Genomic DNA, 14,356 nt, shown 5'->3' on the forward strand with positions numbered 1-14,356 from the left:
ACATAGGTTTATTACTAATAATCTACAGGAATATGTCGAATGGATCTAACCTTAATAAATGTGTAATAATACTAATATATATTGGAAAACACGTCTCAGATCTTGATTATGAGTTTAAAAAATGTACATGCATAAAAATTACATGTATTGTGAATGCTTACAAATACGCCATAAAGCTTAAATTGTTTGTCTAAATGATTTAGAGTGATATTTCGTAATTGCTTAATCTTTGTTTCGTCTCAGCAATAACCTTTCGAGTCCTATCATTGGTACTTCAAATGCTAAGGAAACGAAGAAAGCTATTCCGTAGCTCGCCATCCAAAATCCCATAAAGAGGAAGATCTAGAAGTAAAAAAAAAGTACTAGCTAATGAATATATGACTCAAATATCTTTTATGGGGTCTCTGATGGTTTGAACATGTTTTATTGCATCGACTAAGTGATGTAACAGATTATAGTAGTTGCGACATGTAAGAGATGAATTTAATTTTTGAGAATTCATGAGGACATGAACTACGACGCTTCAGGACGGCATATTTCATGAAGCATGATAAATATGCAGGCGTGAAGCGTTGTAGTTCATGTACCTCATGAATTTAAAAAAATTAAATTCACATCTTATGTTTACATTATTTTTCTGATGACTTTCCACATACTTTTGTCATTCAACGATCATTTTTGAAAAAAAAGGTTTGCACTATTTTTTGACCTCAATCACATCACTATGGAAATATTCTTTCTCATCCCACGATAGTTCACAAGAACATGAACTTTTTCTAATTTGGAAAAAAAGGTTTGCACTATTTTTTGACCTCAATCACACCACAATGGAAATATTCTTTCTCATCCCACGATAGTTCACAAGAACATGAACTTTTTCTAATTTGGAAAGATTCTTAAGGAAAAATATTTGGAAATGTAAATATTTTAAACCTTCTACATTCCTGTCAACCGAAAGTAAGTTCGATCTATCCTACCTATATGCTGGATTCCTAAGCTTTATAAAAATCTTTACATGGAAACATACATTGCCGAGTCCAGCAATGATAGTCCCTATCTTTATTTCTCACAAAAATATTAACTGCTGTAAAGGAGAAACATAAGATGTAATGTGCTACAGCATATTCATAAAGTGGTGTAAATCAAATGAGGATTATCAGAAACTTCGAAGAACTCTTCGAAAATTTAAAATCACAATTTTTTTTCAAAAGTCACTAACATCAAAACGTATAACTTTCCTACACTTTTTTCCTACCATTCCTCACGATAAATTAAAAACTAGGTTTTTTGATATCATAGATAACTGATTCTTTAATAAAAATAGAACTCAGACATTTTCATATGGTTGGCCATCTTTAAAATTACTTGGTAAAAAAAATACTTTGATTCTACACAGAAGTACTCTGAGGTTGATGTTAAAAGGATGCTGAAGTTCCTCAATCATAAACAACATCTATGTAGTCTTTGGTCTTTCAACAATCTGTTGGAATTTCGATGGGCAATAATTGTGCGCCTTGTTAGCCGACCTGTTTTATATTCCTAAGAAGCAGAATTTAAAACTTCCACATGAGAAGAAGAAAACACTCCCTGTGGTCTTCAACTAGACATTCAGATATAACGACGACGTTTTATCATTATAAATTGTAACTCCCATTCATATGTCTACTAGATATATCTCAGTTGACTCAAAATAAAAGACACCACAGAGTCTGCGAAATTTGTTTCATATTCGCATGTTTTATTGACGGTAAGGGCTAACTAACAACTAAACTACTGTATACGACAAACGACATGACTTCAGCTTTTCCGTCGTCAACATTCCTTATTTAGGTAGTATTCTTCCACAATCATCTGCATATGGTGTTAGTGTCTCCCAAATTTAAAAAGCAAGCTCTGGGTATGATCAATTTTAAAACAGAAGCAGGAGAAATAAGCTGACGTTACACGGATTTCACAACCTCATTAAAAATCAGTATTTCGCAAATTTTATGGTCCTGATAATGACCTTGTTAGGAAATACAACTTAACATGGGGTTCTATTTTGACTGACATATTTCATACCAGTTGCTATGCCTTCGCTATTATACTATATTTGATACGGATTACTCCCTGTTCCGGATCAATACACAGGGCTCGCGGTGGGTGTGACCGGTCAAGATGGAAACAAGAAGATGCTTATTCCTTCTAGACACCTGATCCCACCTCTGACATTTTCAGAGGTCCGTGTTTTAATTTATGACCATTTTTTGTATTTTTTTTTTTGGATAGTTCGCCGTAGTCTTTATCTATTTCATTCAGGTACTTAACCAACAGATGTAACTATCATATCAAATAAATATGAAATTAAATAAAATCAATTTTTAATGCCTAGTCGCCTTTTTGTGAAACATGCTAGCAAAATCTAATTGTCAACAGCAGATAAGTAACAGAGGGACACATTTTTAGCAACATCAGTGACGTCGATAATGAAGAATGATCAATTGTCCGAACACAGAAAGTCGAGCTTCTCTAACATTAAATGGAACTTTAGATGAGTAAAGTATGGGCTTCATTTTTACCCTGCATTGGTATTACGCATTCCTGCAAGCACCTTCACCAACTCTTGCATTTATAGGTTTGGAGAAAATAATAATAATGTCAATTATTTTAAAGTCAAATGTGAATTGTTTTTCAAAAGTTTATAAAAAAAACTTTTTCATGAGCTCATTGATTTAAAATTGTAAACATAATTGTTTTGATGCAGTAAAATATGTCGACTTCAACAATGACTTATTTTGTGACTAATAAAAAAAATGATCAAAAGGTTTTGATGATTGTAAGGGAATAAAATATACCCTTCGATATTTTGGTCTTCAATAGTTATTTCGCTAAATCTGTCCTCAAAAGATAATGAACATAAAGCAAAGCTTAACACGAAACATCTTTTTGTTTGAATTTAGTAAAATGTAGCATTTAATGCTTCAATCTTTTCCATGTCAAGAAAAATGTATCATTATTTTCTTGTCCGATTAATTTGTGTTTGGGGTAAATATTGTGAAGGTCCTACCTGAAACATTTCTACCCCCCTCCCCCAAATTACTATGAAATATTGCATCATTTTCCGATTTTGGATTATATTTTAATTAATTAATTATTTAATTTATTCATTAATGTTCCGCCTACCTGATTAATATAAAGGGCTCACGGCGGGTGTGACAAACAGCAGATGCTTACTCCTCCTAGGCCTCTGATCCCACCTATGGAATTTGCGGGGTCCGTGTTTTATGCCCTGTTAACAAATTTTTATTATTTGTTGATTTTTTGAGATTGATCACTGTTCATTATCTTTACCCTTTTCATTCAGCATGTAGATGGTTGTTATGTCTTCTGGGGGATACGGATTTCTTATTACGTGCACATCGTATTAAGGCAATCACATCTTCTCGAACTTTTCCGGCAAGCTCGGAAAAACACCTCCAATGTAATTACATCATCGGATGTAAAAAAAAATATATAAAATGTATTGACGTATTGTCAATTAACAATGGCTATTTCCATTCTTATGTCGATACGATATATCCTTGTGAGCTTGAGATAAAAGATACCACAGAGTCTGACACATCTGTTTCATATTTGGATATTTTACTTGAAAAAGACGTTAATGGTAATCTAACAACCAAGCTTTATGATAAACGTGATGACTTTAACTTTTCAATCGTCAACTTCCTTTACTTATGCAGCAATATACCTTCATCACCTGCATACGGGTATATATCTCTCAGTTGATTCGATACGCAAGAGCATGCTCTACGTATGTACAATTTCTAAAACGAGGTATATTATTGACAAATAAGTTAATGAAACAAGAATATCAGCTGTCTCGTTTAAAGTCATCATTTCGTAAGTTCTATGGTCGATACAATGACCTTGTCAGCAAATACAATTTATCATTGAGTCAAATGCTGACTGACGTTTTTCATACAAATTGTTAGGCCATTATTTACACACTGAATTGTCTACGGATTTTTCCGTTTTTTTCCCGGTCATGCATGACAAGGAGCACACGGCGGGTGTGACCGGTCGGCAGGGGATGCTCACTCCTCCACGGCACCTGATCCCACCTCTGATGTTTGGAGGTCTGTGTTTGCTCTGCTCCTATTTTGTGTTGTTTGATGGACTTTTGAACCTGAATACTGTTCGTTATCTTAATACATTTCATGGAGTCGCTTCTTATTTATTAAGGTATTTGATGGACGGAGTTGGAAGTCCCTTCTGTAGTATATATTTTACGTAATATCTGTTTAAGCTCCATACCCTACAGATAAGTGACCTCTTTACATTTATTTTGAAGTTTAGGAGAAGGGGGATTGTCATGGATGTCTACCGTACGTAACACATTTGAGGTTGTTTTTCAACGATTGGTATTAAAGTACTGAATGCTATATTACTTCATTTTAAGTCTTTTTTTTTAAGTAAATTTTTTGATGTTGTACTTACTTCATATCTCAGAATTTTCATGTTTATGTTGTATTTTGCTTTTATATTTGTCTTTTGCACTTTAGTTTCGTTGTTTGTTGCACTCTGTCATTTTCTTTTTTTTATATTGTATAATGTGGATACATGCTAAGTAATTTGCTCCAGGGTACAATTTATCTTTTTCATTTCTTTCTTTTCTAGTTTACGTTAGAAATTAATATAATTAATTATGAACTACTTATCATTGTTAACTATTACATACTTTCATTAATTCTAAACATTTGTAACCTTGACCTTCCTGGAGAGGACTTATATAGGATATGCCTGATGTCCTATCCAATTATGTAATTTGACTTTATATAATAAAATATTGACTAAATTAATTAATGCTATAAGTTAAAAAAAAGATATTCAGTTAATCTAAATATTCATGCGCGTATAGGCTTAGCTTTCGAAGGAATCTTCTATATTAACAAGTTAGCCTTGCTTCTGACAAACTCTTTTCGAATAACATTTATGTAAAATTTAAGCTACAGTGCAAAAAAGTACTGTAAAAAGCATGTCTGAGCAAACTTACTTTCAAATACAGTGTTGTAATATAGGAAAATTGAGTCTTTATTTCACTTTTTCATACCAGTAAAGGCTAAATCCAGCTTTTTTATGCATTTGTTCACGATGTGGTTGATCTCAAAATACGTGGTTAAATAATTGAACCTTTCTCTCACCATATTTCATTGTTTTAATAATGTTTATAAATACTATATAATACTTACTAAATTCATGACTGAGTTGTAAATAAGATATCTTTGACTTAGATGGTAGACAATTATGATTATAGGACTGACAAGGTAAGCACAGTAGGTCAGGCGAGTCAGGGGGGACCACAGTCTAGCGGACAGGAATGTGTTGACAAAACCTACATACATTAAAAAATAGAGGATAAGCAAGAATTAAACAAAATAAAACCATTAATTGACATCGTATCACAGAACTTATGACTTTTTCGAATATAAACTCATTCAATTAAATGGTTTCCTTTCTACTCAATGATTTTTAAGTTCAATTAAATGGTTTCCTTTCTACTCAATGATTTTTAAGTTCAATTATCTTGTATATTTAAAAAGGGGTCATAGTTGAACATGTACTTTGAGAGAGAGAGAGAGAGAGAGAAAGAATTGTGGAATTTTTAACAACTTGAACACTTTTTTTTCATAACAAATTTGAATATATATTACCTCCATATCCTACATCGCAGATAAAAATGATCCAAGCTAAACCTAGACCCCACGTTGTTTTGCAGAAGGAGTTGTAGAGCGCACTAACAAATTTAGAGGGCTTATGTCCCTCGTAAAATTCATTCGTCCCAAATACCAGAGATGAAATACTACCAAGGGCTAAAATCCATCCCAGGACCACGCACAGCTATTAAAAATTTAAATGAATTAGGTGAAATAATCGAGGAATGCATCTAATGGAAACGTTTAAGCTGCTTTATTATTAATCCTTGTAAATTCTTGCAAAATTCATTAATAGAAGCACATTCAACTTAAACCTTTAATATAGTATGTCTGTCAGCAAGAAATTTGCTATTATTGTCATTGCTCACTTTTGGTATAGTTACGCGTCTCTCTGTTTTCCACATGATATATCCAGTTAGAATTCCGATGACGTATGCACTCACGCTGTTGTACGGTTTGTCGTACACTTGGTTAAGGAAGACATTGGTACTATTTAAGAAAATCAACAATTGGTATTTTTTTTCAAAATAAAGTATGATCAGACTATTTTTTACGGAAGCCCGTTGAGGCCAGTTCAGAGAAAGAAATATTTTTTATTGCGTTTAAACGCAATAATTATTGCGTTTAAACGCAAAACATTGCGTTTAATCGCAATAATTATTGCGTTTAAACGCAAAAGATTGCGATTAATCGCAATGTATATTGCGTTTAAACGCAAAACACTTTGCGTTTAAACGCAAAAGATTGCGATCAAACGCAATCTTTTGCGTTTAAACGCAATACTTTTGCGATTAAACGCAATACTTTTTGCGTTTAAACGCAATAATATTTTTGCGTTTAAACGCAATATTTTTTGCGTTTAAACGCAATAATTTTTGCGTTTAAACGCAATAATTTTTGCGATTAAACGCAATACTTTTGCGATTAAACGCAATACTTTTGCGATTAAACGCAATGGTATTGCGATTAAACGCAATAGTATTGCGATTAAATGCAATAATCTTTGCGTTTAAACGCAATAATCCTTCCTTATAAGGATTTGTTTTGCATTTAAACACAATGATACTGTAGTTTCAAAATCAAACATGAATTAGTCAAAGCTTATAATTACATGTGCTAGGACCCGACACTTCAACTTTAAGAAGATCCGATTTGTTCTGTGTCTTTTTGCAAAATTTTCCAGTTTTTGAAAATTGTAATAAAACAATGGCATCCTAACAACCTGAATGTCTTAAATGTATTAGAACTCAAAACTCTTAATGAAGTCTCTGTTCAATTGCTTACGTGTATCACAACTTATAGAAAAAGTTTCAGTGGTATTAATAGCATGTGTCAATTTGATACATGTAGTGCACATCGATCAATCTGTTTTCATTTGATTTTGATTTTGACCTCATATAAATCCATCACATATGTTCTTGTGTTTACTGTATGCAACCATAGGAAGGGTTATGAATGTACATTGAAGTCTAAATACTTCATCATGTTGTACGTAATTCCAACATTTCCTCAGTCCTTTCCAAAAATCCCTTTATACATGATTTAAACTTGTGACTGCAACGTATGGGGCAGTTTTTTTTAGCAGAACAACTGACCGAAACTTCATTAAAAATGTTGAGAATAAGCTTAAGACATGTCTCGTTCTTAGGATTCCTTTGTTTTTACAACCCGACATTTTTTTTCTCCTCTATAAATTCTTATTAGTAATTTACCTTTCAGAGAGTGTTTGCTCGGAGAAATCTGATTCTATAAAGACAACACACAATTTCCTAATAAGTAAAAAGAGAAAGAAATAAAAGATATAGGTATGCGTGGGTCCATTGTACTCTGCAAGGTTTGATACAAATGACTGCCTTTAAACACAAAGATTATTGCCTTTGAACGCAAAGATTATTGCGTTTAAACGCAAAGATTATTGCGTTTAAACGCAAAAATTATTGCGTTTAATCGCAAAAGTATTGCGTTTAAACGCAAAAATTATTGCGATTAAACGCAAAAGTATTGCGTTTAATCGCAAAAGTATTGCGTTTAATCGCAAAAGTATTGCGTTTAAACGCAAAATTTATTGCGATTAAACGCAAAAGTATTGCGTTTAATCGCAAAAGTATTGCGTTTAATCGCAAAAGTATTGCGTTTAATCGCAAAAGTATTGCGTTTAAACGCAAAATTTATTGCGATTAAACGCAAAAGTATTGCGTTTAAACGCAAAAATATCATTGCGATTAAACGCAAAAATTATTGCGTTTTATTGCAAAAGTATTGCGTTTAAACGCAAAATATTGCGTTTAATCGCAATCTTTTGCGATTAAACGCAAAGTGTTTTGCGTTTAAACGCAATATACATTGCGATTAAACGCAATCTTTTGCGTTTAAACGCAATGATTATTGCAATTAATCGCAATGTTTTGCGATTAAACGCAATAATTATTGCGTTTAAACGCAATAAAAAATATTTCTTTCTCCGAACTGGCCTCAACGGGCTTCCGTAATTTTTAACAAAAGATAAATGATAAAATTAATATCATGGTTACATAAATTTTTCTTATTTTAGATATAGAAAACAACTGAGACTTAATGGCCACCTGGGTATCATGTAATAATTTTGAAATCATTTCACTAAAACACAAATTATTCTTTACATATATGTAAGCTATAGTATATTGTACGTAATAGTGAAGAGAGTGTACATTTTTCTTCCTGTGATGGTTGCAACCTTTAATCCCCGATAAGCAAAGGAATATATTTTATTGATTAAATTAATATTTTATGAATTATTTCCATAAAGTTGGTACGTAAAATATTGTATTTTAGATGAGTAGGTTATATTGATGAAAGAATTTTACATACTAGTAGATACATGAACATAGAGAAAAACACACAAGATCAAGAAACTCATGTACACTGAAATAATAAAAATAATGTACACTTAATAAAAGCATTGTTGTACATGATGTATGCATAGGGAACAAGAGGCCCAAGGGCCTTAATGGTCACCAGAGTATAATACAACACTGTTCCAAAAAACAAACAAACAAACAAAAAAATTGATGAAAATACCCTTGCTTATTGTAACGTGCTGGACACAAGTGATCTCCTTGGGATCATACTAGTACTTGGTTTTTCCAAGTCTTACAGGGATGATAATGAATACAAATTATACAAATACAATGGACACTTGCCTATTGTGTAAGGTATTCAATATATACAGATATATTTTTGTCACTTGCCTAGTGCTACAATTCAGTACACACAGACTTAGGTATACAACGTGGTTATGTCACTAATTACAATAAGTCATCCTGGCTCTCTGTGATTCTTTGTTCACTTTGATAAAGTATAAAACAACTTTATTCAGTCTCTTGCCAACCATGACTCTACCAGTCACAACAACTCATCTACTGTCGAACAGATCACAACAGTGTAAACATACTGGGTACAATTACAGCTTGTGCTAAATATATAAATAATCTTTATGTCAATCTTTTATATTGCTTTCCAGACAAAAATCTGACTTTGAGCCTGCTTTGCTCATTTAAACCGAATATTCATTTTTATTTTGTTTATATATATATATATATATATATATATATATATATATATATATATATATATATATATATATATATATATATATATATATATATATATATATATATATATATATATATATATATATATATATATATATATATATATTAGGGATGTCAAAATATTTATTTTCCTTAGTCGATTATTCAGTTGCATTATTCGAACGATAGTCGAATATTCGGAACATTTTCTGAAAATAAAAGTCTATTTCAAACTTCACTGGTGCATGACGTATTTGTAACTCAAAAAACCTTTTACATAAATCTATTTAAAACGTAACATAAAAATTAATGCAACGTAACGTGTGGATAGCCATGATTATATGAAATAAATTAAGACACCTAATTCTCCAAAATGTACATGTATAATTTCCCCGTCAATCGAATTCATAAATCGATCTATACAGTCGATTTTTGTTATGGTAAGTATTATTTAAAAATTACCAGCCGATATATCTTTTTAAATTTTTTTATTTATTTATTTCAGCTTATTATAAAATAAATAAAAATCAGGTTCTCGTGATATTATTAAACAGATACTACTTATTCAATTGATTGCCCCGGCTATCAAAATGTCCTTAAAATGTAAGCGGATTGTTTTAATAATTATCGAAGTGTCAAAACATGTCACGGCTATGTTGTGTTCCTTGGATTTGAGCAATCCGAAAACAAAAAAAATATAATTGGTACAGGGTATAAGGTCAAGCCCAATTAATAATTTTCCAAACAAAGTCCAGTAATTTGATGGGTAATTTATTACAAAAACAACACAGGCAGTAACTGACATATACTTCCCGCGGTAGTGAAGCACTAACAATTACTTTACTTTCTATAAGCACATGGAAAGTCAATCGTTTTTTTGTTGAGGAAAATTAAAGATGAGAATTCCATCTCGTTAAATCACTCTTTTATTGCATTTATTTAATAATAATAATATTCGAATGTCGTTTCATTATTCGATCGTCGGTCCATTCGACTGATAGTCGAATAGTCGACTATTCGTTGACATCCCTTATATATATATATATATATATATATATATATATATATATATATATATATATATATATATATATATATATATATATATATATATATATATATATATATATATATATATATATATATATATATATATATATATATATAACATTCCTTCTTGTATTCTCATTCAATCAAATAACCTGTTAATTAAATTAAATACAAGGATTTCTTGATAACAACATCTAGCAAAGGGGAGTAACTTTCATTTGCTTCACTTATTACACTTGTGTACTCTGTTTTCCTCCTAGATACACAGGAGCAAAGAAAAGGCACATTTATTTATAATGATATTTAATACATGTACATTGTTGTTATAGCATTTAGTTTGCTTGCTTAGTACTAAAGGACAGAGGAGAAGATTTTCAATACATTAATGCATTTTGCTAAGGAATCAATAGAGCCCCATCCAAGCAGAACAACCCCTGATCCAGGGGCCATGTCATTCACAATTTTGGAAGAGGTACCTTTTCTCATCATAACTATGCATTTAGTTTGCTTGCTTGATACCAAGGGGCAAAGGAGAAGATTTTCAAGGCATTAATTTATTTTCAGTATATAATAAATGAGATCCCCTTCCCCCCACGGAACCCGTGACCCAGGGGTCATGAAGTTCACAGACGCACTCTTCCTTATTATAACTATGTACGTAGTTCATCGACTAAATGCCAAGGAGCAAAGGAGAAGATTTTCAAAGCATTAATTTATATTCAGTATTTAATAAATAAGCCTCCCCCCCCCCCCCTCATGGAACCCCTGACACAGGAACCATGAAATTCATAATTTTGAGTGAGGCACTCTTCCTTATCATAACTACACTGTGTATGTACGTAGTTCATCGGCTAAATGCTCAGGAGCAGAGGAGAAGATTGTCAAAGGATTAATTTATATTCAGTATATAATAAATAAGCCCCCCCCCCCCCACGGAACCCCTGACCCAGGGGCCATGAAATTCACAATTTTCCTCATCATAACTATGTGCTTAGTTCATTGGCTTAATACGCAGGGGCAGAGGAGTATATTTTCAAAGAATTAATGCATTTTCACAATAAAATCCTTAGAGTCCTATCACCAGAACAGGCACTTTTCCTCGTCATAACTATGTATTTGGATTATCCAACATCGGCTTAATACTCGGGAGCAGAGGAGAAGATTTTCAAAGAATTAATGCATTTTCACTATATAATCATTAGAGCTCCGCCCTAACACCAGAACCCCTGACCCAGGGGCCATGAATTTCATAATTTTGGTAGAATTCAATGCTTATTACATTTATGCTAACAGTTTGACTGCTTGATGTCCAGGAGAAAAGAAGATTTTTAAAGATTGCTTTTGATTAAAGATCGTTTTGATGGTTTTAGCCGCACCCCTCAGACCCCATGGGAGCAGGGATCATGATTTTCATAATTTTTCTTCCCCTTCACCCATAGATGCTATTTGCCAAAATTGGTTGAAATTGGTTCAGTGGTTCCAGAGAAGAAGCTAAAAATGTTCAAAAGTTTACGACCGATTGACGACGTACGACGAACTACGACAGACGAAAACAGATAGCAATAGGTCGCATGAGTGATTCAGGTAACCTAATAAAAGCCATTTGATCATGGCATGGAAAAAAAATCAAACTTGATCAAAACATGACAGTTGCATGAACACTAAAACAATATAAAGTGTAAGAGTTCTACATACTTGTACATGAAATATGGCGATAACAGTATTAAAGCTCAAAGTCCATTTAGACAATACAAATCGGGAGCAGAGCAAACACGGACCTCCAAAACATCAGAGGTGGGATCAGGTGCAATGGAGGAGTGAGCATCCCCTGCCGACCCGTCACACCCGCCGTGTGCTTCTTGACAAGATCGGGAAAACGGAAAAAAAATTCGTAGACAATTAAGTGTGTAAATAATGGCCTAACAATTAATATGAAAAACGTCAAACAGCATTTGACTTAATGATAGGTTGTATTTGCTGACAATGCCATTCTATCGACCATAAAACTTGCGAAATGATGACTTCAGACGAGTCTGTTGATATCCTTGTTTCATCAACTTGTTTGACAAGAGCTTGCCTCGTTTTAGAAATTGTTCATACGTAGTGCATGCTCTTGCGTATCGAATCAACTGCAGGTGATAAGGGTATATTGCTACATAAGTAAGGGAAGTTGACGATTGAAAAAATTGAAGTCATCGCTTTTATCATAACGCTTTGTTGTTAATTTACCATTAAGGTCTTTTTCTCGTAAAATATCCAAATATGAAACAGATGTGTCAGACTGTGGGGTATCTTTTATTTCAAGTTCACTGTGATATATCGAGTCGACATAAGAATGGAAGTAACTATTGTTAATTGATAATGCGTCGTCGATATATCTAAATGTCGAGTTAAAGGCCACAGCAAGTGTTTCTTCTCATGTAGAAGTTTTTGAAAAAAAAAATACTTCTTCATATGAATACAAAAATAGGTATTGATCAAGGCTTGTAGACAGTATGTAAACAAGTGAAAACAAAAAAATATTAAGGTATATGGATTGTCCTTTCTCAAACATTTAAATTTGGTATCAAAGAATTTAATGTTAAAACTCTAATCAGCATGTTTTTTTTAGATTTAAATTTACAATTATTTTTCTTATGAAATACTAGTCTCTAAATGACCGAGGAATATGTAACTTTCGACACGTCATTTTTGATGAAGAACAAATTGATGAAGAAATTTTTGTTGCTGAAAATTGTTGGCCATGTAGAAAGAAGCTCGTGTTTATTTCATGACGTGTTTCAAGCAATCATAATAATGTTTCTAGTTTTCAAAGGATGACCAGACAAGAATTTCACCTTTTTTGAGGACACAAAACTGCATCTGCTCCAATTTAGCCGGGTGAATTGTCACATTCCACACAAAGTCATGTGTGTCATACGTACATGTAGGCTAATTTTTATCTCTTTTCTACGAAGTCACTTCCGGTATATTTATTATCTTTCTTATATAATGATTCCGAATTTTTCTTCCAGTCTGAGTATTCTACATTTCGTGTACACGGATATGTTCAAATGATCTTTGGTCATGAATGTGACAAAACCTTGGTTTTCCCAGTTAAGTGCAATTCTAAACTGAAAAGATTCATTTAATTTCATTTTTTAGTTTCATAAAAAAATTCATTTGCATATTTATGAACTAAAAAAGGATTTTTATTATAAAAAGATTTAGAATCAAGTCCAACACTATATCCAAGACCCTTTATACTGAAATATCATGCAATATTGCACTTATACAGTATCGATACATCTTTGATTATAAAACTCATTCAAATATTTTGTTCTCCACATATTCAATCAGTATTGTGCACTTACTTGGGTGAAGAGTTGAAAGATAAGTCCAATTTTACGGACATGACACCTCTGAACACAGCCTGTATGAGAATTATAGCCCCTGCTATAACGTAACCTACCCATGGTTTTCTAAATTGAAAAAAATTAACATTTCTACATGGATATCAAAGTGAGGCTATAAGAGTCATTCATTACTACGAGTGTGGGATAGTGAAATTCCACAAAGGGGACAAGATTCACGGTCTAGAACGAGGCTTTGCCGAGTTCTAGAACAGTGAATCTTGGCCCCGAGGTGGAATTTCACTATCCCACTCGAGTATGTAATGAATGATTATTTTTCTGGCATTATTTTATCCAAAATAACGGTATGTCATCACCATTGAAACAAATTATATTTTTAATCTAGCATCCAATAAAAAATCTGAATACACCATCAAATCGTACCTGAAAATGGTATACACATTTGTGTAAACTCAGAAAATAAATTTCAGTCCACTTAAATCATTCTGAATTATATAAACTGGATTTAAAAAAACGATATCGTAACATTTTAGAAGAATCCTTCCGCGACCTACAAATAGCGCCATTAAGAAAGTGAAAATACGACAATCTTTTGAATGAATATAAGTTTGATTAAATAAATTAAACAACAACATTTTAAGTATATGTGATTTTCTTAAGATATATATATATATATATATATATATATATA

The 14,356-nt window shown here is 32.3% G+C and overlaps 1 protein-coding gene across 1 annotated transcript in view; it reads right to left on the reverse strand.

The window, feature by feature from the left end:
• Positions 1–222: 222 nt before the first annotated feature.
• Positions 223–14,356, reverse strand: part of LOC133179271 (nose resistant to fluoxetine protein 6-like) — a 36,840-nt gene continuing 22,706 nt past the window's right edge. Inside the window, exons 8-12 of the mRNA XM_061314059.1 lie at positions 13,666–13,773; positions 6,062–6,182; positions 5,691–5,877; positions 5,229–5,371; positions 223–342 (exon numbers count right to left, since the gene is read on the reverse strand). Of these exons, the coding sequence (XP_061170043.1) occupies positions 223–342; positions 5,229–5,371; positions 5,691–5,877; positions 6,062–6,182; positions 13,666–13,773 (679 nt within the window). The remainder of the gene's footprint in view (positions 343–5,228; positions 5,372–5,690; positions 5,878–6,061; positions 6,183–13,665; positions 13,774–14,356) is intronic.

The sequence above is a fragment of the Saccostrea echinata genome, unplaced genomic scaffold (genome assembly GCF_033153115.1).
Source record: "Saccostrea echinata isolate AGI-Se365-2 ecotype Australia unplaced genomic scaffold, CSIRO_AGI_Sech_v1 ptg000004l, whole genome shotgun sequence".
Lineage (NCBI taxonomy): Eukaryota > Metazoa > Mollusca > Bivalvia > Ostreida > Ostreidae > Saccostrea > Saccostrea echinata.